Source organism: Ornithorhynchus anatinus, chromosome 1, assembly GCF_004115215.2.
Source record: "Ornithorhynchus anatinus isolate Pmale09 chromosome 1, mOrnAna1.pri.v4, whole genome shotgun sequence".
Classification (NCBI taxonomy): domain Eukaryota; kingdom Metazoa; phylum Chordata; class Mammalia; order Monotremata; family Ornithorhynchidae; genus Ornithorhynchus; species Ornithorhynchus anatinus.
In genome coordinates, this window is record NC_041728.1 from 130362933 (window position 1) to 130390696 (window position 27764).

At 47.9% G+C, this 27764-nt stretch overlaps 1 protein-coding gene across 5 annotated transcripts in view; it reads left to right on the top strand.

Annotated features, from left to right (window-relative positions):
- ARMC9 (armadillo repeat containing 9) overlaps positions 1–27764 on the top strand; it is a 194448-nt gene that overhangs the window by 35540 nt on the left and 131144 nt on the right. For all 5 annotated transcript variants that reach the window (XM_029065519.2, XM_029065493.2, XM_029065511.2 and 2 more), the window contains 2 exons: positions 10424–10581; positions 26021–26119. In XM_029065519.2, coding sequence (XP_028921352.1) covers positions 10424–10581; positions 26021–26119 — 257 coding nt within the window. The remainder of the gene's footprint in view (positions 1–10423; positions 10582–26020; positions 26120–27764) is intronic.

Sequence of the window (27764 nt, forward strand, 5' to 3'; positions counted from 1 at the left end):
CAGGTCCTACCTGTTACTCACAATCAAATTGTCTTCGTCTTTTCTGTAGGACCGGTTGTTCTAAGTAGATATCTTTCTTTGCTCATCAGCATATAACCTAATTAACCAATTATCTTGTATCTCCCCAGTGCTCAGTACACTTCCTGGCACATAATTCTATTTGCTGCTATTGTTCTTGTCTGTCCGTCTCCCCCAATTCGACCGTAAGCCCGTCAAAGGGCAGGGACTGTCTCTATCTGTTACCGATTTGTCCATTCCAAGCGCTTAGTACAGTGCTCTGCACATAGTAAGCGCTCAATAAATACCATTGAATGAATGAATGAATAATGTTGGTATTTGTTAAACGCTTACTATGTGCAGAGCACTGTTCTAAGCGCTGGGGTAGATACAGGGTAATCAGGTTGTCCCACGTGAGGCTCACAGTCTTCATCCCCATTTTACAGATGAGGTCACGGAGGCCCAGAGAAGTGAAATGACTTGCCCTCGGTCACCCAGCTGCCAAGTGGCAGAGCCGGGATTAGAACCCGTGACCTCTGACTCCCAGAAGCCCGGGCTCTTTTCCACTGAGCCACGCGGCTTCTCTAATGATGGTGTTTGTTAAGCGCTTACTACGTGCCAGGCACTGTACTAAGCCCCGGGGTGGATACAAGCATATCGGGTTGGACACGGTCCCTGTCCCACGTCGAGCTCACGGTACCAGTCCTCATGTTACAGATGAGGTAACTGAGGCCTCGAGAGGGAAAGCGACTTGCCCAAGGTCACACGGCAGACGAGTGGCAGAGCCGGGCTTAGAACCCATGATCTTCTCACTCCCAGACCTGTGCTCTGGCCACTACACCGTGCTGCTTAACAAATGCTACAATTATTATTATTATTGTTATTCACTTTACTCCTGGTATCATGTGTTATCTCTCTGTAGTTATGATCAAGCCAGTCATTACGTGTTTAAGTAGACTACGGTAGCTTGTGCATTGTTTGATTTAATTTTGTACACACGAGCCTCTCTCATGCTGGGTTGTTCTGCTCCTTACGTTGGTATTCTCCGTTCCTTTTTTTTTCTGGAACTTCTCTTCTTTAAGACAGTCTCTCAATATTTTCTCCTAAAAAATTATTTTCAAAAAATGCTGGGTCCACAAAGAAAAGGTCCATGTCTGTCTTAGAATTGAAAGTATGACCTCAGGGTGCTTTAGAATTCCATATATGGTATTCCAGTGACATTTTTAGAAAGTAGATATTAATCGAACGGTTAGAATAAAGCGTATTGGCACATAACGCTTCTTAAATGCCATCATTATCATCATTATTATTATTATTACATAGTGCTTCACATTGCATATGTACACGACTTCCATCCTAACTTACATTTTTGGAAAGGAAATTATCTCGTGCTGAAAAAAGAGAAGCTCACTAACGAAACAGGAAAACTGTTTGGAAAAATTCCCAAGTGTGTCCAGCATGGATAGCTCCAGGCCTTTAATGATTTATCATGTTCTCATGCTGAATAATACTTTCTAAGCGCTTAGTACAGTGTTCCTAACACAGTAAGCGCTCAATAAATGTGAATGAATGAATTCTTGAGCATGTTTAGAAATTTACTTGGGCTAATGATTTTCTGACTCTAGACCGTAAACTCATTATGGGCAGGGTAACGTGTCTGCTAATTCTTTTTGAATTGTACACTCTCAAGCACTCAGTACAGTGCTCTGCACATAGAAAATGCTCGATATATACCATTGATTGATTAATAAGTACGCGAATTATTTGCTGCTCCAAGTTCAGCCCTGTGCATCGTTGCTTAATTTTCCCATTGAGTTTCTGGCAGTTCAACTGCATCAGAATCCGTAGGATAGTTTGATTACAGTCAGATTCGAAGGCCCAGTCAAAAATATTAATGATGCAGACTATAATGATTGATGATAAATGGTTCTCAGAGGGCTTTCTTGAAGTATCAGTGTGTTTATGGAATAAATTCCCTTTTGCATAGGGTATAGCCTTTGTATCCATGGTTTTTTAGTTCTATTTAGAGAGATCTGAAAAGGCCCGGTTCCAATCCCTGGGGTCAGTGATCTACATTTTGTGCTCTTTCCCATGACAGCAGAGCTTGTTTCATAGTATTTATAAATACCAACTGAATAAGGAAATATGATGTGTACTCTTTCAGTTATGAAATGTTTTCTTTGCACTATTCAAATTGCTTGTGTTTCATGCAGTGAAAAAATGACCCCATCATTTTTTTATGATAGATGTAGATGCTACTTTATCAAAGCATTAAAATTGGGAAATCTTTCATTTTGCCAAATGTCGGTACGGTGGCTGGCTTTCCTTTGTAGGGTTAGGCAGTCCAGGATTTCTGTCACTTGTATTAACAAATGATAATAATAATAATTATGGTACTTGTTAAGCGCTTACTATGTGCCGAGCACTATTCTAAGCGCTGGGGTAGATACAGCGTAATCAGATTGTCCCACGTGGGGCTCACATTTTTAATGTTGGTATTTGTTAAGCGCTTACTATGTGCCGAGCACTGTTCTAAGCGCCGGGGTAGACACAGGGGAATCAGGTTGTCCCACGTGGGGCTCACAGTCTTCATCCCCATTTTACAGATGAGGTAACTGAGGCACCGAGAAGTTAAGTGACTTGCCCAAAGTCACACAGCCGACAAGTGACCGAGCCGGGATTCAAACCCATGACCTCTGACTCCGAAGCCGGTGCTCTTTCCGCTGAGCCACGATTTTTAAATCCCCATTTTTACAGACGAGGTAACTGAGGCACGGAGAAGTGAAGTGACTTGCCCAACGTCACACAGCCGACAAGTGGCCGAGCCGGGGTTCGAACCCGTGACCTCTGACTCCAAAGCCCGGGCTCTTTCCATTGAGCCGTGCTGCTTCTCTAGTAGTAGATAGTAGTGTAGTGTAGTGTAGTAGTAGATAGTAGTGTAGTACCCATGTAGGTCATGGGTTCTAATCCTGGCTCCTCCACCTGTCAGCTGTGTGACTTTGGACAAGTCACTTCACTTCTCTGTGCCTCAGTTACCTCATCTGGAAATTGGGGATGAAGACTGTGAGCCTCACGTGGGACAACCTGATTTCCCCGTATCTCCCCCAGCGCTTAGAATAGTGCTCTGCACATAGTAAGCGCTTAACAAATACCAAAATTATTATTATTATTATTACACCATGCAGATTCCCACTAGTCTGCTGTGTGACCCTGGGCAAGTCACTTCACTTTTCTGTGCCTCAGTTACCTCATCTGTAAAATGGGGATTAAGGCTGTGAATCCCATATGGGACAGGGACTGTGTTTAACCTGCTTAGCTTGAATCTAACCCAGTGCTTAGTACGGTGCCTGGCACATAGTAAGCGCTTAACAAATTCCATGAAAAATAAATAATCCGATCTCTCTAGTTCATCTCACGCAATCTTGTCTCCATAATACTTTCCGTTTTAATTTTAGAGGATTTTTAGTACTTTTCAAAAGCACTTTCACATAACGATCTCTACTGTTACCAATTTCTATACGATTACTGTAACAATATTCATAATAAATGAAAATTGTGAGCCCCACGTGGGACAACCTGATTCCCCTGTTGTCTACCCCAGCGCTTAGAACAGTGCCCTGCACATAGTAAGCGCTTAACAAGTACCATCATTAAAATTGATATATTGTTAAGTGCTTACCCTTTGCCAAGATGGGTCGGACACGATCCCTGTCCCAGATGGGGCTCAGAGTCTAAGTGGGTTGGAGTCGGAGTCTAAGTGGAATGCTGTTGAATCCCCATTTTGCGGAAACGGAAACCGAGGCCCGGGGAAGTTAAGCAACCTGCCGATGGTCACAGAGCAAACAAGTGGCAGAGCTGAGATGAGAATCCCGGAATTCTGACTCCCAGGCCTGTGCTCTCTCTATCAGGCCACGCCGCTTCTCTCTTAGCTAATATTGTTAAAATGGGCAGAGATTGGGCAAGAGCCCGGACTTGGGCGTCGGAGGTCGTGGGTTCTGATCTGAACTCCGCCACTTGTCAGCTGTGTGACTTTGGGCAAGTCTCTTCCCTTCTCCGTGCCTCAGTTACCTCATCTGTAAAATGAGGATTAAAACCGTGAGCCCCACGTGGGACAACCTGATCACCTTGTATCCACCCCAGTGCTTAGAACAGTGCTTGGCACATAATAAGCGCTTACCAAATACCATCATTATTATTATTATCCAACTCAAAACCAGAGTGAGCCAATGAACCATTTCATTTGTTTTCTGTAGGCCCTGAAGAGCAATTTTTGGGAAAATCTCTCTTTGATTTATAGCACGCTTGAGGTGCCGCCACTCTTGCCTTCGATATCGATTTATTCCCCCCAAAATGTTTTTTGGGTACATGTAGCCTTCGTGTTTAATTCAGAGGACCTGGGTTCTAATCCTGGTTCCCTCAGTTCCCTCGTTTGTAAAATGGGGATTGAGATTGTGAACCTCATGTGGGACAGTGGCGTCTGCCCCGCCCGATTGGATTGTGTCCATCCTATGTCCAACCCTTTAGTTTGCATTAATTTTGGTCCCCCCCTCTAGACCGTAAACTCATCGTGGGCCGGAACGTGTCTGCCACCTGTCAGCTGTGTGCCTGTGGGCGAGTCACTTAATTTCTCTGTGCCTCAGCTAACTCATCTCTAAAAGAATGTGGTCAAGAATGGGAATAATAATAATTATGGTATTTGTTAAGCGCTTACTGTGTGCAGAGCACTGTTCTAAGCGCTGGGGTAGATACGGCGTAATCAGATTGTCCCATCATAATAATAATGTTGGTATTTGTTAAGCGCTTACTATGTGCCGAGCACTGTTCTAAGCGCTGGGGTAGATACAGGGTCATCAGGTGGTCCCACGTGGGGCTCACAGTCTTCATCCCCATTATACAGATGAGGGAACTGAGGCACAGAGAAGTTAAGTGACTTGCCCAAGGTCACACAGCGGACTAGTGGCAGAGCTGGGATTAGAACCCATGACCTCTGACTCCCAAGCCTGGGCTCTTGCCACTGAGCCACGCTGCTTCTCTAGAAGAAGGCAGTGGGGTGATAACAGGAGAGTTCAGTGGGTTCAAGAGGAGACACTTTTAGTCTGGGGGAGACGTGAGCTTTTCTGAAGACAAAAGGGTAAGGAGCCATCAGTCGAAGACGACGGTCAGGGAGGGAAGAAAAGTGGAAACAGGTATTTTGAGAAGAAGGTGAGAGAGATTGCTGGGAGAAGCACAGGGAGAGGGGACAGATTTTGAAATCGGACAGGAGATCTCTGGAGTGATGGCTGGGAAGGATGAGAGAGTGATTGTCATAATAATAATTAAGGTATTCATTAAGCGTTCCTATGTGATAAGTGCTGGCGGCGTGGCTCAGTGGAAAGAGCCCGGGCTTGGGAGTCAGAGGTCATGGGTTCTAATCCCAGCTCCGCCACTTAGCAGCTGGGTGACTGTGGGCAAGACACATCACTTCTCTGCGCCTCAGTGCCCTCATCTGTAGAATGGGGATTAAGACTGTGAGCCTTGCGTGGGACAATCTGATTACCCTGTGTCTACCCGAGCGCTTAGAACAGTGCTCTGCACGTAGGAAGCGCTTAACAGATACCAACATTATTATTATTATTATACAAGATACTCAGATCGGACACAGTCCCTGTCCCAAATGGGGTGCACTGTCTAAATCGGAGGGAGGAGGATATCATCCCCATTTTACAGATGAGGGAACTGAGGCACAGAAAACTGAGGAACAGGAGACAAGGGGTGGTGCCGGGATTAGAACCCAGGACTTCTGACCCCCAGGCCTGTGCTCTACCCATTAGACAGTGCTGCTTTCCCTAAGTAGCGTGGGGCAGGATTGTTGGGGAGGCGAGTGGGGAATTTAGGGGAGCCTGCTCAATCAGTCCATCAAAGAATTGTATTTATCGAGTGCTTGGTGTGTGCAGAACACTGTACTAAGTGCTCGGGGCAGTACAACACGGCAAAAGAGCAGACACTTTCCTGCCCGCAATGGGCTCCTGATGATTTCGGATGTTTGGCTCTGCCACACGTCTGCTGCGTGACCTTGGACAAGTCACTTCACTTCTCTGGACCTCAGTTACCTCATCTGTAAAGTGGGGATTAAGACCGTGAGCCCCACGTGGGACAGGGACTGTGTCCAACCTGATGAACAAGTATCTACCCCAGCGCTTAGAACGGTGCTTGGCATAGAGTAAGGGCTTAACAAGTACTAGCGTGGCTCAATGGGCGTCAGAGGTCATGGGTTCAAATCCCAGCTCAGCCGCTTGTCAGCTGTGTGACGTTGGACAAGTCAGTTCACTTCTCTGGGCCTCGGGTCCCTTATCTGGAAAATGGGGATTAAGACCGTGAGCCCCACGTGGGGCAACCTGATCATCTTGTATCCTCTCCAGCGTTTAGAACAGTGCTTTACACATAACACTTAACAGATGTCATTATTATTAAGTACTATTATTATTAATAGTAGTATTAGTATTTAGTGAGGTCATCAGGAGCAAGAGAAGGGGAAAAAGGGTGTGAAAGTCTGGAATATTTGGTGGGGGGCATTGGGTTTGGGCGTCAGCGTGGAAGGAGAAGTAACGTCGTCGAGTCATAACAAGTGAAAGTCCGGGACAGTTGTTGGGGGGCATTGGGTTCGAGCGTCAGGGTGGAAGGAGAAGTAATGTCGTTGAGTCACAGCAAGTGAGAGTGATTTTGAAGGGGTAGAAGATGGCCCGGTGCCTGCATTTCCAGCTCCAGCCCGCCGTATCACGAGTGGAGAGGTGATCCAGGCCGGGGTCCCCGTTCTCGCCCATCCCGCCGTCGACCCCCGGGCCACGTCCTCCCGCGGTCCCGGAACGCCCTCCCTCCTCACCTCCGCCAAACTCGTTCTCTTCCCCTCTTCAAAGCCCTACTGACAGCTCACCTCCTCCAAGAGGCCTTCCCACACTGAGCTTCCCCTTTTCCCTCTGCTCCCTCGCTCCCCCTCTGCCCTCCCCTTCACCTCTCCGCAGCTAAACCCTCTTCTCCCCCCTTTCCCTCTGCTCCTCCCCCTCTCCCTACCCCTCAACACTGTGCTCGTCCGCTCAATTGTATATATTCTTTATTACCCTATTTATTCTGTTAATGAGATGTACATCACCTTGATTCTGTTTATTGCCGTTGTTTTTGTCCGTCCATCTCCCCCGATTAGACCGTGAGCCCGTCAGTGGGCGGGGACTGCCTCCATCTGTTGCCGATTTGGCCATTCCAAGCTCTCAGTCCAGTGCTCTGCACATAGTAAGCGCTCAATAAATACTATTGAATGAATGAATGAATGAATGAATCTGCCAGCGCAAGATCAGTGGTGCAACTGTGGGTCAAGGGAATTCAGCTCAGTGACTCAACTCAAGTCAGGAAATGACTCTCCTCCGCTTCAAAGCCTTATTGAAGGCCCATCTCCTCCAAGAGGCCCTCCCTGACTAAACCCTCCTTTCCTCTTCTCCCACTCCCTTCTGCGTCATCCTGACTTGCTCTTTATAGAGAAGCAGCGTGGCTCAGTGGAAAGAGCCCGGGCTTGGGAGTCAGAGGTCATGGGTTCGAATCGCGGCTCTGCCACTTGGCAGCTGGGTGACTGTGGGCGAGTCACTTCATTCATTCAGTAGTATATGTTGAGCGCTTACCATGTGCACTGTACACTTCACTTCTCGGTGCCTCAGTTCCCTCATCTGTAAAATGGGGATTAAGACCGTGAGCCTCACGTGGGACAACCTGATGACCCTGTATCTCCCCCAGCGCTTAGATCAGTGCTCTGCACATAATAAGCGCTTAACAAACGGCAACATTATTATCCTCCATCCCAGCCCCACTGCATTTGTGTCCATATCTGTGATTTATTTTTTTAGATTGATGTCTGTCTCCCATTCTAGACGCTAAGTTCGTTGCAGGCAGGGAATCTGTTATTATATTGTACTGTCCCAAGCGCTTAGTACAGTGCCCTGCACACAGTAAGTGCCGGCTTAGTGGAAGGAGCATGGGCTGGGGAGTCAGAGGCTGTGAGTTTCAATCTCGCCTCTGCCGCTTGTCAGCTGTGTGGCCTTGGGCAAGTCACTTAACTTCTCTGTCACGGGCTTAGGAGTCGGAGGTCATGGGTTCATTCATTCATTCATTCAATAGTATTTATTGAGCGCTTACTATGTGCAGAGCACTGTACTAAGCGCTTGGGATGAATAAGTCGGCAACAGATAGAGACGGTCCCTGCCGTTTGACGGGCTTACAGTCTAATCGGGGGAGACGGACAGACAAGAACAATGGCACTAAACAGCGTCAAGGGGAAGAACATCTCGTAAAAACCGATGGCAACTAAATAGAATCGAGGCGATGTACAATTCATTAACAAAATAAATAGGGTAACGAAAATATATACAGTTGAGCGGACGAGTACGGTGCTGTGGGGATGGGAAGGGAGAGGTGGAGGAGCAGAGGGAAAAGGGGAAAATGAGGCTTTAGCTGCGGAGAGGTAAAGGGGGGATGGCAGAGGGAGTAGAGGGAGAAGAGGAGCTCAGTCTGGGAAGGCCTCTTGGAGGAGGTGAGTTTTAAGTAGGGTTTTGAAGAGGGAAAGAGAATCGGTTTGGCGGAGGTGAGGAGGGAGGGCGTTCCAGGACCGCGGGAGGACGTGACCCAGGGGTCGACGGCGGGATAGGCGAGACCGAGGGACGGCGAGGAGGTGGGCGGCAGAGGAGCGGAGCGTGCGGGGTGGGCGGTAGAAAGAGAGAAGGGAGGAGAGGTAGGAAGGGGCAAGGTGACGGAGAGCCTCGAAGCCTAGAGTGAGGAGTTTCTGTTTGGAGCGGAGGTCGATAGGCGACCACTGGAGTTGTTTAAGAAGGGGAGTGACACGCCCAGATCGTTTCTGCAGGAAGATGAGCCGGGCAGCGGAGTGAAGAATAGACCGGAGCGGGGCGAGAGAGGAGGAAGGGAGGTCAGAGAGAAGGCCGACACAGTAGTCTAGCCGGGATATAACGAGAGCCCGTAACAGTAAGGTAGCCGTTTGGGTGGAGAGGAAAGGGCGGATCTTGGCGATATTGTAGAGGTGAGACCGGCAGGTCTCGGTAACGGATAGGATGTGTGGGGTGAACGAGAGAGACGAGTCAAGGATGACACCGAGATTGTGGGCCTGAGAGACGGGAAGGATGGTCGTGCCATCAACGGTGACAGAGAAGTCTGGGAGAGGACCGGGTTTGGGAGGGAAGATGAGGAGCTCAGTCTTGCTCATGTTGAGTTTTAGGTGGCGGGCCGACATCCAGGGAAGATGAGGAGCTCAGTCTCGCGCATGTTGAGTTTTAGGTGGCGGGCCGACATCCAGGTGGAGACGTCCCGGAGGCAGGAGGAGATGCGAGCCTGAAGGGAGGGGGAGAGGACAGGGGCGGAGATGTAGATCTGCGTGTCATCTGCGTAGAGATGGTAGTCAAAGCCGTGAGAGCGGATGAGTTCACCGAGGGAGTGAGTGTAAATGGAGAACAGAAGAGGGCCAAGAACTGACCCTTGAGGAACTCCAACAGTTAAAGGATGGGAGGGGGAGGAGGCTCCAGCGAAGGAGACCGAGAATGACCGGCCATAGAGGTAAGAGGAGAGCCAGGAGAGGACAGAGTCCGTGAAGAGGTTCTAATCCCGGCTCCTCCACCTGTCAGCTGTGTGACTTCGGGCAAGTCACTTGACTTCTCGGTGGCTCAGTTAGCTCATCTGTAAAATGGGGATGAAGACTGTGAGCCTCACGTGGGACAACCTGATTATCCTGTATCTCCCCCAGCGCTTAGAACAGTGCTCGGCACCTAGTAAGCGCTTAACAAATACCAACATTATTATTGTTATTCTCTGTGCTTCAGTTCCCTCATCTGTAAAAATGGGAATGAAGACTGTGAGCCCCAGGTGGGACAACGTGATTATCCTGTATCTACCCCATGCTTAGAACAGTGCTCGGCACCTAGTAAGCACTTAACAAATACCAACATTATTAGTATTATTCTCTGTGCCTCAGTTACCTCATCTGTAAAAATGGGGATGAAGACTGTGAGCCCCCGGTGGGACAGCCTGATTACCTTGTCTCTACCCCAGCGCTTAGAATAGTGCTCAGCACTTAGTAAGCGCTTAACAGATACCAACATCATCATTATTATTATTCTCTGTGCCTCAATTACCTCATCTGTAAAAATGGGAATGAAGACTGCGAGCCCCAAGTGGGACAACCGTATTACCTTGTCTCTACCCCAGCGCTTAGAAGAGTGGTTGGCACCTGGTAAGCGCTGAACAAATACCAACATTATTATTATTATTAATAAATACGGTTGACTGACTCAGTGGAGAAGACGGTGTTGAGATACAGGTCTGGGAAGTGCCACTTCGTTGTGTTCGCTTCCCTCCGAAATCGAGTAAGTTGTCGACTCTTCCGCGTATATCTTCTCTTTAGAAATGCTGCAGCAGCTCCATCAGCAGCTGGTAGAAGCCGATCAGAGGACTATGACCCACCTGAAAGAGTTCAACAAAATCCAGACGGATTACCGGAATCTCATCGTGGTCACCGCTGAGCTGGTGGATTCCCTAGAAGCCACGGTTACCGGCAAGGCGGTAAGCGAGAACTCTACGTCTTCGGGATTCTGTTTCAAGAGGAACGGCAGGTTAAGGAAGTAGCCGTCCGCTTCCGAACACGTACGTTTCTGAACACGCAACTTTTAATATGTTCCAAAGCGTGGCGGGAAACAAAGGTGGTTTTGTTGCTGCAGGAAATAAGGGAAGGTCTAATCGATTATGAGAAACAGCTTAAAGGTATTTGTTAAAGGCTTGCTCTGGGTCAAGTGATAATAATTTTGGTATATGTTAAGCACTTATTACATGCTAGGTACTAAGCACGAGGTGGATATGAGCAGGTTGGGTCGGACGCAGTCTCTGTGGCATGTGGGGCTCACCGTCGTAATCACCATTTTACAGATGAGGAACTGAGGCACTGAGAAGTGAAGCGAGTTGCCCGCGTTCACCCAGCAGACACGTGGCAGAGCCGGGATTGGAACCCGTGACCTTCGGACTCCCAGGCCCGTGCTCTATCCACTACACCTTGCCGCTTGTTCAGAGCACTGGGGTAGATAGAAGTTCATCGGGTCAGACACAGTCCCTTTCCCACGTGAGGCTCCCAGTCTACAAACCGGGGGGAGAACGAGGTGACGAATCCCCGTTTTATGGTTGAGGTAACTGAGGCGCAGGGAAACTGAGGCAAGTGGCAGGACTGGGATCAGAACTGAGGTCCTCTGACTTCCGGGCCCGTGCTCTTTCCGCTAGGCCACACTGTTTAGCAGCGTGGCTCAGCGGAAAGAGCCCGGGCTTGGGAGTCAGAGGTCATGGGTTCGAATGCCAGCTCTGCCACTTGTCAGCTGTGTGACTTTGGGCAAGTCACTTAACTTCTCTGGGCCTAAGTTACCTCATCTGGAAAATGAGGATTAAGACTGTGAGCCCCACGTGGGCTCACCTGATCACCTTGTAGCCCCCCAGCTCTTAGAACAGTGCTTTGCACCTAGTAAGCGCTTAACAAATCCCATCATTATTATCATTATTATTATTATTATTAAAAGGCAACAGTGACAGGTGACCTAGACCATCGTTAAGGGACTAGGGAAGCCTCTTTTCTCTCGGTGGCTCCCGCTTCTCCCCTCTTGATCTAAGATGCCAAAATGTGTTGAGCTGGCTCTTTCTGGCAGGATGTGATGGATGGAAGCGTCCGCAAAAGGAATTCTGTGAAGGCAAGGAGAGAGAGAGAGAGTTCATAAAGTCACAAAGGAAAAAGAAGGGCCTAAAATTAAACTGAAAACAGCCAGAACACTTTTGTTCATGTTCCCCAGAGCCTCAGGGGAGGGAGCCAGGGGATCCCGAGGCTTCTCAGGATTCCCGGGCGGTCCTGCTCTGGGAATGTCATTTTGCCGAGGGTCCTCAGAGCGTGCCGCGTTATCGCTTGTCCTTTCTACCTCGGAAACCCAAGGGGACAATAACTGAAAGGTGAAATCTCTTGTTTACAGCTGCTGTAATCAAGTTATTAGTACTGCCGCGGTGATTTTAAAACGTTTCATCTATCCAGCGTGGCGTAGCGGACAGAGCCCGGGCCCGGGCGTCAGGAGGTCATGAGTTCTCATCCCGGCTCCACCCCTTGTCTGCTCGGTGACCTTGGGCAAGTCACTTCCCTTCTCTGGGCCTCAGTTCCCTCATCTGAAAAATGGTGATTGAGACTGGGAGCCCCACGTGGGACAGGGACCGTGCCCAACCCGATTTGCTTGAATCCACCCCAGCGCTTAGTACAGTGCCTGGCACATAGTAAGCGCTTGACAAATGCCATAATAATAATGACAATAATTAAATTAGTCCTATCTAGGAAAGGGAGCAATCTTTAAAAAATAAGGAGAATCAAAATAGCTTTGATCCTGGCAAAAAAGGGCTGCTGGTGGCATTTAGACATTCCTAGAGAAGACTTGCAATTCTAGGATCCAAGATTCCTAGGATCTTGCAATAAGGGTCTTTAAAATTTCTCTACATTTCAGAAGAGAGGAAAAAAAGTGTCAAAGCATAGTCAGAACGCTCATCGTTCACTTGCTCCCGCTATTCTGAAGGGCTCGAGATGTTTTTCAAAATGAATATCCCGACTCTGCCCCTTGTCGGCTGTGTGACTGTGGGCAGGTCAGTTCCCTTCTCTGTGCCTCAGTTCCCTCATCTGTAAAATGGGGATGAAGACTGTGAGCCTCACGTGGGACAACCTCTTTACCCTGTATCTCCCCCAGCGCTTAGAACAGTGCTCTGCACTTAGTAAGCGCTTAACAAATACCAACATTATTATTACTCTACTCTTGGCTGTTTTCCAGTGAGGTAAGTAAATGCTATTACCATTTCCATTTTAATGGAAGTAGAAACATTGAAAGGAAAATCACTTACCTACGATCTTATAGGCGTGGCTCTACGTGGCAGTCTTCGATTGGTCCAGGCCTGTTACTGGGTAGAACAGGGAGAGAAAGCCCCGCCTCCCTCCTTGATCCACCCCCACAGACCCCCAATCACCTGCATCAAGTAAAGGACTTCAGCGCCTTTGCAGAGTCTCTTCCTTGTTGCTGTTCGCGGGATCACCAACAGTCACTGGTAAGGCAGCTTGTTGTGGGCTCATCCCACAAGGAAGATAATAATAATAATAGTGGTATTTCGTAAGCGCTTACTGTGTGCAAAGCACCGTTCTAAGCGCTGGGGGGGGGTTACAGAGTGATCAGGTCGACCCAGTGGGGTTCACAGTCTTAGTCCCCATTTTACAGATGAGGTAACTGAGGCACAGAGAAGTAAAGTGTCTTGCCCAAAGTCACACAGCTGACAAGCGGCGGAGCCGGAATTAGAACCCACGACCTCTGACTCCCAAGCCCGTGCTCTTTCCACTGAGCCACTCAGCTTCTCTAGCCAGTGATGCCAGTGATGGGGTAGATACAAGATAATCGGGTTGGACTCAGTCCCTGTCCCACTGTAGTGCGCCCAGGATTCATTTCCATTTTTCAGTTGTGGGAACTGAGGCCCAGAGAAGTGATGAGCCCAGGGTCACATGGCAGAAAAGCGGTGGAGGCAGGATTAGAACCCATGACCCTCTGACCTGCAGGCCCGTGCTCTGTTCACTAGGCCACTCATGCTCTAGCATCATCTCATCATCTCCAGCACCAGTAAAGCAGCATGGATTAGTGGAAAGAGCCCGGGCGTGGGAGTCAGAGGTCGTGGCTTCTAATCCCGACTCCGCCACTTGTCAGCTGTATGACTTTGGGCTAGTCACTTCACTTCTCTATGCCTCAGTTCCCTCATCGGTAAAATGGGGATTAACAATTATAATAATGTTGGTATTTGTTAAGCTCTTACTATGTGCAGAGCACTGTTCTAAGCGCTGGGGGAGATACAGGGGAATCAGGTTGTCCCACGTGGGGCTCACAGTCTTCATCCCCATTTTACAGACGAGGTAATTTACAGATGAGGTAACTGAGGCCCAGAGAAGTTAAACGACTTGCCCAAGGTCACACAGCTGACAAGCGGCGGAGCCGGGATTAGAACCCATGACCTCTGACTCCCAAGCCCGGGCTCTTTCCACTGAGCCACGATGAAGACTGTGAGCCCTACGTGGCGTAACCTGATAACCTTGTGTTTACCCCAGTACTTAGAACAGTGCTTGGCACATAATAAGTGCTTAATTCATCCATTCATTCAATAGTATTTATTGAGCGCTTACTTTGTGCAAGAGCGCTGTACTAAGCTCTTGGAATATACAGATCGGTAACAGATACAGTCCCTGCCCTTTGACGGGCTCACAGTTAATACATACTATCATTATTATTATTATTATTATCACCACCAGGTAGCAGGATACCCAAGCAACTGCTGTATGGAAAACTGTGGTTGAGAAATTGAAAGCAAGGAGGACTGAGGAAGTATTTTAAGGACGTGGTAAAACAAAGCCTCAGACGGTGCTGCATCCCAGCTGAAAACTGCGAGTCAGTTGCTGAGGAGAGATTAGCACAGGGCATTTCTGCGAGCTCACTGTGGGCCGGGAATATGACTGCCAACGCTCTGATATTGTACTCTCCCAAGCTGTTAGTACAGTGCTCTGCACACAGTGTGTGCTAAATAAATACCATTAATTGACTACTCCCAAGTAAAGAGTAACCCTTCTTGATCGAGAGCTTCGAAGGGAACTAGAGACAAGGAGGCAAAAGAGAAAACAGAGGCAGGACTTGTAGACAGTAAGCATTACAACATAATAATAATAATGGTATCTGTTAAGCGTTTACTGTGTGCCAAGAACTGTTGTAAACACTGGGGTAGATAATAATAATAATGTTGGTTTTTGTTAAGCACTTACTATGTGCAGAGCACTGTTCTAAGCCCTGAGGGAGATACAGGGTCGTCAGGTTGTCCCACGTGAGGCTCACGGTCTTCATCCCCATTTGACAGATGAGGGAACTGAGGCCCAGAGAAGTGAAGTGACTTGCCCAAAGTCACACAGCTGACAGGTGGTAGAGCCGGGATTCGAGCTCATGTCCTCTGACTCCCAAGCCCGCGCTCTTTCCACTGAGCCACGCTCCTTCCCATTGATGCAAGGTTATCAGGTTGTCCCACGGGGGGCTCACAGTCTTAATCCCCATTTGACAGTTGAGGGAACTGAGGACCAGGGAAGTGAAGTGACTCACCCAAGGTCACACAGCAGACAGGTGGCGGACCCGGCATTAGAACCCAGGTCCTCTGACTCCCAAGCCCGAGCTCTTCATTCATTCAGTGGTATTTATTGAGCGCTTACTGCTTCTGTACATGACAACAGATACGACATGACAACAGATAACCTTTTCCTTTTGACAGTGTGGCTGCTACCGAGGGTTCCTCAATGATCTCGTCAGCCACTTCGCTGTTGCTGGTGTCTTCGAATATGAAAGATAAGCTTTGACACTTCAAACTGCAGGGGACTCCGTATTGTTATAGATTTATTTCACTCATTCTTTCAATCGATTGTATTTACTGAGTGCTTACCGGGTGCAGAGCACTGTACTGGGCAATTGGGAAAGTACAATATGACAATAAACAGACACATTCCCTGCCCACAATGAGAATAGAGTCTAGAAGGGGAGAGACAGACATCAATAAAAAAAAAAAAAATGACAGGTATGATGTGGGGCTGGGAGGGGAGAAGAAGAAAGGGAGCAAGTTAGGGTGATGCAGAAGGGTGTGGGAGAAGAGGAAAGGAAGGGGCTTAATCTGGGAAGGCCTCTTGGAGGAGGTGTGCCCTCAATAAGGCTTTGAAATAGGGGTGAATGCCCTGCTGTTTGTAAATTCACTATTGCTTTCATTCATTCATTCAATAGTATGTATTGAGCGCTTACTATGTGCCGAGCACTGTTCTAAGCGCTGGGGTAGATACAGGGCAATCAGGTTGTCCCACGTGAGGCTCACAGTTAATCCCCATTTTGCAGATGAGGTAACTGAAACCCAGAGAAGTGAAGTGACTTGCCCACAGTCACACAGCTGCCAAGTGGCAGAGCTGGCATTCGAACCCATTCATTCATTCATTCATTCAATAGTATTTATTGAGCGCTTACTATGTGCAGAGCACTGTACTAAGCGCTTGGGATGAACAAGTCGGCAACAGATAGAGACAGTCCCTGCCGTTTGACGGGCTTACAGTCTAATCGGGGGAGACGGACAGACAAGAACAATGGCACTAAACAGCGTCAAGGGGAAGAACATCTCGTAAAAACAATGGCAACTAAATAGAATCAAGGCGATGTACAATTCATTAACAAAATAAATAGGGTAACGAAAATATATACAGTTGAGCGGACGGGTACAGTGCTGTGGGGATGGGAAGGGAGAGGTGGAGGAGCAGAGGGAAAAGGGGAAAATGAGGCTTTAGCTGCGGAGAGGTAAAGGGGGGATGGCAGAGGGAGTAGAGGGGGAAGAGGAGCTCAGTCTGGGAAGGCCTCTTGGAGGAGGTGATTTTTAAGTAAGGTTTTGAAGAGGGAAAGAGAATCAGTTTGGCGGAGGTGAGGAGGGAGGGCGTTCCAGGACCGCGGGAGGACGTGACCCAGGGGTCGACGGCGGGATAGGCGAGACCGAGGGACGGCGAGGAGGTGGGCGGCAGAGGAGCGGAGCGTGCGGGGTGGGCGGTAGAAAGAGAGAAGGGAGGAGAGGTAGGAAGGGGCAAGGTGATGGAGAGCCTTGAAGCCTAGAGTGAGGAGTTTTTGTTTGGAGCGGAGGTCGATAGGCAACCACTGGAGTTGTTTAAGAAGGGGAGTGACATGCCCAGATCGTTTCTGCAGGAAGATGAGCCGGGCAGCGGAGTGAAGAATAGACCGGAGCGGGGCGAGAGAGGAGGAAGGGAGGTCAGAGAGAAGGCTGACACAGTAGTCTAGCCGGGATATAACGAGAGCCCGTAATAGTAAGGTAGCCGTTTGGGTGGAGAGGAAAGGGCGGATCTTGGCGATATTGTAGAGGTGAAACCGGCAGGTCTTGGTAACGGATAGGACGTGTGGGGTGAACGAGAGGGACGAGTCAAGGATGACACCGAGATTGCGGGCCTGCGGGACGGGAAGGATGGTCGTGCCATCCACGGTGATGGAGAAGTCTGGGAGCGGACCGGGCTTGGGAGGGAAGATGAGGAGCTCAGTCTTGCTCATGTTGAGTTTTAGGTGGCGGGCAGACATCCAGGTGGAGACGTCCCGGAGGCAGGAGGAGATGCGAGCCTGAAGGGAGGGGGAGAGGACAGGGGCGGAGATGTAGATCTGCGTGTCATCTGCGTAGAGATGGTAGTCAAAGCCGTGAGAGCGAATGAGTTCACCGAGGGAGTGAGTGTAAATGGAGAACAGAAGAGGGCCAAGAACTGACCCTTGAGGAACTCCAACAGTTAAAGGATGGGAGGGGGAGGAGGCTCCAGCGTAGGAGACCGAGAATGATCGGCCAGAGAGGTAAGAGGAGAACCAGGAGAGGACAGAGTCCGTGAAGCCAAGGTGAGATAAGGTATGGAGGAGGAGGGGATGGTCGACAGTGTCAAAGGCAGCAGAGAGGTCAAGGAGGATCAGAATGGAGTAGGAGCCATTGGATTTGGCAAGAAGGAGGTCACGGGTGACCTTAGAGAGAGCAGTCTCGGTAGAGTGGAGGGGACGGAAGCCAGATTGGAGGGGGTCTAGGAGAGAATGGGAGTTAAGGAATTCTAGGCATCGATTGTAGACGACTCGTTCTAAGATTTTGGAAAGGAAGGGTAGTAGGGAGATAGGACGATAACTGGAGGGGGAAGTGGGGTCAAGAGCGGGTTTTTTTAGGATGGGGGAGACGTGGGCGTGTTTGAAGGCAGAGGGGAAGGAGCCCTTGGAGATTGAGTGGTTAAAAATAGAAGTTAAGGAAGGGAGGAGGGCAGGGGCGATGGTTTTAAGAAGGTGAGAGGGAATGGGGTCCGAGGCGCAGGTGGAGGGGGTGGCACTTGCGAGGAGGGAGGAGATCTCCTCTGAGGATACTGCAGGGAAGGATGGGAAAGTAGGGGAGGGGGTCGTTGGGGGGGAGGGGAGAGGCGGAGGGGTGACTTTGGGGAGCTCAGACCTGATCGTGTTGATTTTCGTGAGGAAATAGGTGGCCAGATCATTAGGGGTGAGAGATGGGGGAGGGGGAGGAACAGGGGGCCTAAGGAGAGAGTTAAAGGTCCGGAACAATCGGCGGGGGTGACGGGCATGGGTGTCGATGAGGGAGGAGAAGAAGCTTTGCCTGGCGGAGGAGAGGGCAGAGTTAAGGCAGGAAAGGATAAATTTGAAGTGTGTGAGGTCGGCTCGGTGCTTGGACTTTGGCCAGCGGCGCTCAGCAGCTCGAGCATAGGAGCGTAGGAGGCGGACGGAGGAGGTGATCCGGGGCTGTGGGTTAGTGGCGCGAGAGCGGCGGAGGGAAAGGGGGGCGAGAGAGTCGAGATGAGTAGAGAGGGTGGAGTTGAGAGCGGAGACCTGATCGTCGAGAGTGGGAAGAGAGGACAGGGCGGCAAGGTGAGGCGAGATGCTATTGGAAAGACGGATGGGATCGAGAGAGCGGAGGTCTCTGTGGGGCAGTAGCGAAGATTTGCAGGGGGAGGGAGTGTGAGAGATGAGGCAGGTGAGAAGGTTATGGTCCGAGAGAGGGATTTCAGAGTTGGTGAGGGAGGAGATAGTGCAGCGGTAGGAGATGACAAGATCGAGGGTGTGACCGAGTCGGTGAGTGGGCGCGGTATGGTGGAGGAGGAGGTCGGCAGAGTCGAGGAGGGATAGCAGGCGGGCGGCAGAGGAGTCGTCGGGTACATCCGTATGGATGTTGAAGTCTCCAAGGATCAGAGTGGGCAGAGAGAAGGAGAGGAGGAAGGTGAGAAAGGGGTCAAGGTGGTTGAAGAAGTCGGAGGTGGGACCGGGAGGGCGGTAGATGACGGCCACAAGTAACTGGAGTGGGTGGTAGAGGCGAATGATATGGGCTTCGAAGGAGGGGAAGGAGAGGGAGGGGGGAGGAGGGATAGTGCGGAAGCGGCATCGGGGCGAGAGGAGGAAGCCGACGCCTCCTCCCTTACCGGTGAGTCTGGGGGAGTGGGAGAAGGAGAGGCCTCCGCCGGAGAGAGCGGCGGCAGAGACCGTGTCTTCGGGAGAGAGCCACGTTTCCGAAAGGGCGAGGAGGAGGTGACCTCTGACTCCAAAGCCCGGGCTCTTTCCACTGAGCCACGCTGCTTCTCAAGATAGTTATAAGATAGTAACATAGTTATATGATATAAGATAGTTGTATGAATTTTGGGGGGTTTTCCATGATTTCCCCTGAGTAATAGTAGTGGCAAGAGAGAAGAAGACAGTGCATGGTGAGCACCACTGTTCTTGCACTCCTCTCTTCCCTCCTTCCCTTTATCCCCTCAAATTCCCCATTTCCAGCCCCCGACCCCAGAGATACTCCACTCCCAAGTTCTCCTCCTCGCTCGGGATGAACATCAATTAATCAATCAATAAATCAATCGTATTTAATAATGATTTTTAAGCCCTTATTTTTTGTCAAACACTATTCTAAGGACTGGGGCCGGTACAAGCTAATCAGGTTGGTCACAGTCCCTGTCTCACAAGGGGCTCGCATTCTTAATCCCCATTTTACAGATGAGGTAACTGAGGCGTAGAAATCAAGTGACTTGCCCGAGGTCACACAGCAGACAAAGGGCAGAGTTTGGATTAGAACCCAGGGCCTTCTGACACCCAGGTCTGTGATGAAGATCCACTAGGCCACGCTGCTTCACTTACTGTGTGCAGAGCGCTCGACTGAGCACCTGGGAGAGTACACGATAACAGAGTTGGGAGACACATTCCCTGCCCACAGTTGGTTTACATTTGAGAGGAAAAGTTTGAGAAGGGAAGATGAGAAGTTCATTTTTGGTCCCCAGATTATACAGATGGAATGGTCTGAAAGGCCGGAAATAATAATAATGTTGGTATTTGTTAAGCGCTTACTATGTGCAGAGCACCTTTCTAAGCGCTGGTATACAGCGTTATTAGTTTGTCCCACGTGAGGCTCACAGTCTTAATCCCCATTTTACAGATGAGGTCACTGAGGCCCAGAGAAGTGAAGTGACTTGCCCACAGTCACACAGCTGACAAGTGGCAGAGCTGGGATTCGAACCCATGACCTCTGACTCCCAAGCCCATGCTCTTTCCACCGAGCCACGCTTCAGGACTTGAGATTTGTGTTTTGGAAATTAATTGTATTTTTGTAATTATTAACTTACAATTAATTAATTGGAATTGATGGCATTTGAAAACATTAGAGAAGCAGCATGGCCTAATAGGAGAAGTACAGGACAGGGAGTTGAGAGACTTGGATTTTAATCCCAGCTCCTTCACTTTTTAAAAAAACAAAACAGTATTTAAGTCCTTACTATGTGCCAGACACTGTACTAAGCGCTGGGGTAGATACAAGCTAATCAGGTTGGACACAGTTCTAGTTCCCTATGGGGCTCAAAGTCTTAATCCTCATTTTACAAATGAAGAAACTGAGGCACAGAGAAGTGAAGTGACTTTGCCTGCTGGTGACCTTGGGCAAGTTGTTTAATGCTTTCAAATGCCATCAATTCCAATCAATTCCAATTAGTTAATACTTCGCTTTCCTGTGCCTCAGTTTCCTCACCTGTCAAGTAGGGATTAAATACCTCCCCTCTAGATTGAAAACTCCCTTCTAGATTGTAAACTTGGTTTTTCTCTTTTCTTGTATGGTATTAAGCGCTTACTATGTGCCAGGCACTGTATTAAGTGTTGGAAAAATACCTGAATATCAGAAGTTATATTCAGACCCATGACTCCAGGGGAAACTGAGACCTGAACTCAGTGCCTTAAACCTCTTGGCCTTCCTGACTCCTGCCCTCACGCTGGGCAAAGAATGTGTTGTGTCTACCAACTCTGCTGTATTGTGCTCTTCTAAGGCTTAGTGCAGTGATCGGTGCACAGTGAGCGCTCAATAGATAGCCATTGATTGAATAATTGCTGTGAACTGATGAGTTCTTTGAGAATGACTCTACAAAGGAGAGTAGCAGCTGAGTTTTGAGGAACACTCAGGGTAAATAAAGAATGAGGGGAAAATGAGTGGAGCCTACAAAGAAAATTGCGAAGGAGTTGTCACTGAGGTGGTGTGAGGCACAGAAGACTATCGTGCCTGTAAGTCAAAAGCCAGGGGGAGGTTTAGGTGGACGGGATTGTCAAATATGTTGAAAACAACCCGAAAGGTGAAGGAGGATTAGAAAGAGGAGACCGCACGCTATTAATTTAGACATTTCCCCAGAAATCCTAGTGAATGTGGTGTCGGTAAAGAGGATAATAATAATAATAATGTTGGTATTTGTTAAGCGCTTACTATGTGCAGAGCACTGTTCTAAGTGCTGGGGTAGATACAGGTAATCGGGTTGTCCCACGTGAGGCTCAGTTACAGATGAGGTCACTGAGGCCCAGAGAAGTGAAGTGACTTGCCCACAGTCCCACAGTTGCCAAGTGGCAGAGCCGGGATTCGAACCCATGACCTCTGACTCCCAAGCCCGAGCTCTTTCCACTGAGCCACACTGCTTCTCTAGGATGAAATTCAGCTTGTTGGGAGTCTATGAGAAAGTTGAATGAGAAGAAGAATTCAAGAGGAAATGGAAAAGGGAATAGAGCAGCATGGAGGATGGGATGGGGTCGAGGGCTTTGGGTTTTTTTTAGCATAGGGGAGGCCTGGGCGGGTGAAAGAAGAGAGAGGAGTCTTAAGAGAGAGAGAGGTTAAAGCTAGCAGAAAAAGAGAATCAAACAGGAAGTGGGGGAAAAAGGCTTTTCAACCAGGGGGAAGGAATAAGGCCCAGATCAAGGGGTTAGCTTTCAAAAGTAGGAGAGAAATCTTCAGGGGAACAACTGGGAAGGAAGAGAATGTGGGTGAAGTTAGAAAAACAGGTGAAGAAGAAGGGCACCCTCGAGGAAGCGCTAGACTCTAAGCTCATTGTGGGCAGGAAATGTGTACGTTTATTATTGTGTAGTTTTCATTCATGCATTTGTATTTATTGACCTCTTGCTGTGTGCAGAGCACTGTACTAAGCGCTCGGAGAATACATTGCAACAGTAAACATTCCCTTCCCCCAACAAGCTTACAGTCCCAAGCCCTTAGTACAGTGCTGTGCACAGAGTAGGCGCTCAATAAATGCGATTGGCTGGATGAATGAATATCCTCTGTTCTTTTATAATGCCGGTGGCCTGGATTCATTAGACTTCTGAAAGGTTAAGTATCAATAAGCAACCTAAAAATAATAGGAAGGGTAACTATCGGAAGTGCTGGTGGGCTGAGGCTGTAGTTTTCATCTTCCCCATACGGTCACATGAGAGTCAGGAGTCCGGCCCCACGTGCATAGCTTTAAAAATCGTGGAAACAACTTTTTTCATCACTGACTGGAATCCCGGCTTGTTTCCTGTTAGCGGAAGTGACCTTGGAGGTGGTGATGGAGAGGTTGCTCTGAGAGAACTATCAGAAACAACTGGGATTCCCATCTCTTGATTGCAATATTAACTCTACTTCCCAGGATCATTATTTTGTATTGGATCATTTTTGGATAGTATTGGATCGTTATTTTGAGGGACTGTGGCGGAAGTCTCTCCGCAAACCTCCCTACAACTCAGCCCTATGTCTTTATTTACAAAATCTACCGGCCTTGTTAACGCCTGGAGCTTTAGGTGGTAATGCATTTCAAAGAGGCATCAGTCGAGCACAAAGATTATCCTCTGTCTTACTGTTTGTTATTTGCAGCCGCAAGCACTGTTTTCACTTTTGCCTCAATCAATCAATCAATCAATCAATCGGTCGAAGCACCGTGGGCTAGTGGATAGAGCCCGGGCCTAGGATTTTAAACATAGGAAAAATCCGCCCTTTCCTCTCCATCCAAACTGCTATCGTGGTAATACAACTGCTCACCCTATCCCACCTGGATTACTCCGTCAGCCTCCTTGATGACCTCCCAGCCTCCTGTCTCTCCCTGCTCTATTCCATACTTCATTTTTCTTCATAACCATTCAGGACATGTCACCCCACTCTTCAAAAAAGCTCCAGTGGTTGCCCGTCCACCTCCACACTCCCAGCCCCTCAGCACTTATGTACATATCTATAATTTTACTCATTTGTATCGAAGTCTGTCTCCCCAACTCTAGACTATAAGCTCGTTGTGGGCAGGGAGTGTGCCTGTTTATTGTTGTATTGCACTCTTCCAAGAGCTTAGTACGGTGCTCTGCACAGAGTAAGTGCTTAATAAATTTGATTGAATGAATGAGTTAGAAGGACCTGGATTCTCTTCCCTGCTCCTCCACTTGTCTGCTCTGTGTCTCGGGGCAAGTCACTTATTTGGGCCTCGGTAACTACGCCTGTAAAATGGAGATTGAGTCTGCCAGCCCCATGTGGGACATGGACTGTGTCCAACCTGATTAGCTTGCTCTCCCCCAGCGCTCAGTACAGTGTCTGACACATAATAGTAAGTGCTTAACAGATACCGTAAAAACCAAAATCAATCAATCCTCGGTATTTTTTGAGTGCTTACCACTGTGTGCCGAACATTGAACCGAAGTGTTTACACTTGGGAGAGTACAATAAAACAGAGTTGATAGACACATTCCCTGCCCATAAGGAGTTTACAGTCTAGAGGGGGAGGTAGACATTGACCGTGAACCCGTTACTGGGCAGGGATTTTCTCTATCTGTTGCCGAATTGTACATTTCCAGTGCTTAGTACAGTGCTCTGCACATAGTAAGCGCTCAATAAATACTACTGAATGAATGAATGAATGAAATACCAGATATGTACATAAGTGTGGTGGGACTGAGGATGGGGTAAGTATCAAGTTCTTAAAGGATTCAGATCCAAGTGCATAGGTAACAATAATAATAATGATAATATTTGTTAAGCGTTTACTATGTGCCAAGCACTGTTCTAAGCACAAGGGGGAATACAGGGTAATCAGGTTGTCCCACAGGGGACGCTGAGTCTTAATCCCCATTTTACAGATGAAGTAACCGAGGCACAGAGAAGCTAAGTGACTTGCCCCAAGTCACACAGCTGGCAAGTGGTGGAGCCGGGATTTGTACCCATGACCTCTGACTCCCAAGCCCGTGCTCTTTCCACCGAGCCACACTGCTTTAGAAGAGAGAGGGACTGGGGGAAATGAGGGGTTCGTCAGGAAAGGCTTCTTGGAGGAGATGTGATTTTAATAAGACTTTGAAGGTGGGGAGAGTGGTGGTCTTTTGTATGTGGAGGGGGAGGGAGTTCCAGGCCAGAAGGAGGACGTGGGGAAAGGAGTCGGCGGTGAGATAGACGACAGTGAGTAAGTAGGTTGGTTTTAGATCAGTGAAGTGTTGCTGCTTTGTAGGTAGGGAATCAGCAACTGAGTGCTTCAAAGCTGTTGGTAGAGAGTTTCTGTTTGATACGGAGTCGGATGGGCAGCCGTCGGAGGTTTTTGAGGAGCGGGAAAATGTAGAATGAGCTGTTCTTTAGAAAAATGATCTGAGCAGCATAGCGAAGTAAGGACTGGAAAGGGGGAAGGAAAGCAGGGCAACAAGGACGTTTATGCAATGGGCAAGGCAGGATGAAACTCTGCACACTGCAAGTGCTAAATAAATGCCACTGATTGGTTGATCAACACGGTAATAGTTTGGATGGAGAGGAAAGAGCAGATTTTAAAAGTTCTGTGAAGGTAAGATTTAGAATCAGAAGATAATCTGGCTATTTTTGGGGACTATCAGGAAGGTGGGAAAATAAGGAATGAAGGCAAGGCATATAAGACACAGTGTATGACCAGTCACATAGCTCAAATTCTGCCGCTTACGCTAAGCAATGAAGTGTCTATTTTATTTGACAGATTGAATATGTGGGTTGAATGAGAGAGATGAGTCGAAGATAATGCCAGTGTTATGAACGTTTGAGACAGGTAGGATAGTGATGGTGTCTAAAGTGATGGAAAAGGCAAGGGAAGGACAAGGTTTGGGTAGGAAGATGAATTCTATTTTGGAAATATGAAGTTTGAGGTGTCTGAAAAGCATCCAAGAGGAAAGTAGAGAGGTGTGAGAGGAAACTGAGAAAGTTCTGGGTTTTATTTCCATAGTATGATTAGGTTAAAATTAAAAAAATAAAGAAAAGTGATAAATCTATGTATTTTGGATCATATAGTGGAAATATCTCAAAAGTAGGGAACTGCCAGATTGGCAGAAAGAAGATAGTCATCTAAATAATTGGTGGTATTTGTTAAGTGCTTACTATGTGCAAAGCACTGTTGTAAGCTCTGGGGAATACAAGGTGATCAGGTTGTCCCACATGGGGCTCACAGTTTTAATCCCCATTTTACAGATGAGGTAACTGAGGCCCAGAGAAGTGAAGTGACTGGCCCACAGTCACACAGCTGACAAGTGGCAGAGCTGGGATGAGGTATAGTTGAAGGGACATTTGCATTTTTCCTCTCACTTATAATTTTTCAAGCCCCCAGAAGAGAAATGACTTGTTCTCTGGGAAGCAGTGTGGCCAAGTGGAAAAAGCACAAGCCTGGGAGTCAGGGAACCTGGTTTCTAATTCCATCTCTGCCACTTGCCTGCTGGGTGACCTTGGTCAAGGCACTCAACTTCTCTGTGCCTCAATTCCCTCATCTGCCAAACTGAGATTCGATATCTGTTCTCCCTCCTACTTAGACTTGTGAGCCCCATGTGGGGACGTGTTTACCTTGTATCTGCCCCACTGCTTAGTATAGTGCTCGGCACAAAATAAGCACTTAAATACCACAGTTATTATTATCCAATGTTTAATCCCCCGCTTCATGAAAGGGATGCTTGGACGGACAATTAGTATAGTGCTCAGCATAAAGTGAGCACTTAACAAATGCCACAGTTATTATTATTCAGTGTTTAATCCCCCTCTTTGTGAAAGGGATGCTTGGACGGACAACTGATTGTATGGCAGATACCAATTCATGCGAGATGTTTTTTAATTCCATTTGCTTATGTCCATACTGTAGATTACTCCAGAGTACCTGCAGAATGTCTATTTTCGTCTCTTCAGCAATCACTGGAGGCAAAGCGTAGCCCACAGTATTGACTTTACGAGGCCTGGCACGGTAAGTCGAAAGCTCATTTGCTTCTTTGTCTAATGAATCTCCAGACGTAGTATACATTACCCCATAGACCCAAGGATAAGAGACTGAGGACTAAAAAACGTTTTAGAATGGAATAATAACTCCATCCTGGATTTACGTAATCTCGGAAGCTATTTGGCCAATCCATTTGCGTTGGCTAGATAGAGAAGCACTGTAGTGGATAGAATACGGGCCTGGGAGTCAGAAGGACCTTGATTCTAATCTCACCTCCGCCACTTCTCTGCTGAGGGACCTTGGGCAAATCACTGTACTTTTCTGTGTCTCTGTTACCTCATCTGTAAAATGGAGATTAAGACTACTGGGCAAATCACTTTACTTTTCTGTGCCTCTGTTACCTCATCTGTAAAATGGAGACTAAGACTATTGAGCCCCATGTGGGACATGAACTGTGTCCAGTCTGATTACTTTTAATTTACCCCAGAACTTAGAAAAATGCCTGGCATGTAATAAGTGTTTAATAAATACCACCAAAAAATGGCCGTATTATCAGGCAATCGCCTGTTTGTCTCACACACTACATGAGAGTGGACGTATGCTCTGCCGTTGATCTGAGTGTGGGGATCTTATTATTTATTTGTAGGCTTTATTTAGTCTAACTTTATGTCCAGATGGTATCCTGGAGAGGAATGAGCTTAACTTGGGAGGTTAGCCAGGTGAAGTAGTGCATCGATGGCTATTTGGAGACCTCTTCCTTGACATGATTCTTAACTAAGAGTCTCAGGGGCTGAGGCAGCTATTCACCCCCACTCCTACAAAAGTAACTTCACAATGTAAAGTGCCGTTAAAAGGATCCGGCCCCGCTCCTACAAAAGTAACTTCACAATGTAAAGTACCTTTAAAAGGATTCGCTGTGGTTCAAAGGTTCCTCACTTATTGTTTGGGGATTGTAAACTGTTCTGGAGTGTGCATTTCCTGCCGCTTTGGTTTTATGGATAAAACAACTGAAACTAAATTCTTCCCCTGCATACTAAGTCATAAAATCAGTTGACATTGTGTATGTACTTAAGAATTTAGTTGAATACATTTAGTCAACAGTGGCCACAGCTCTTTGAGACTTAAATTGATAGTCTCTTGAGGCTTGTGATAGTGAATGGAAAGTGAGAAACAGCAAGTCTCATCTGTTGCACTTATTTGAAAAGCAGTAAAGAGGTGATGGTATTCATTGAGTGCCCATCAAGTGTAATGAATTTTACTAAGCAATTAGAAGAGTACAATTGAACCACAATAGTGTTTTCTGCCCACTAGGAGCTTACACTCTAGTAGGGAGATGGGCCTAAAAATATTTACGAAGAATAGATTCAGAATCATAACCATTCGAACTCTTCTCAAGTGTGGAAGATGGATTTTTAAAAGTAATAATAATGTTGGTATTTGTTAAGCGCTTATTCTATGCAGAGTACTGTCCTAAGCGCTGGGGTAGATACAGGGTCATCAGGTTGTCCCATGTGAGGCTCACAGTCTCAATCCCCATTTTACAGATGAGGTAACTGAGGCACAGAGAAGTTAAGTGACTTGCCCACAGTCACACAGCTGACAAGTGGCAGAGCTGGGATTTGAACCTGTGACCTCTGACTCCCAGGCCCGGGCTCTTTCCACTGAGCCACGC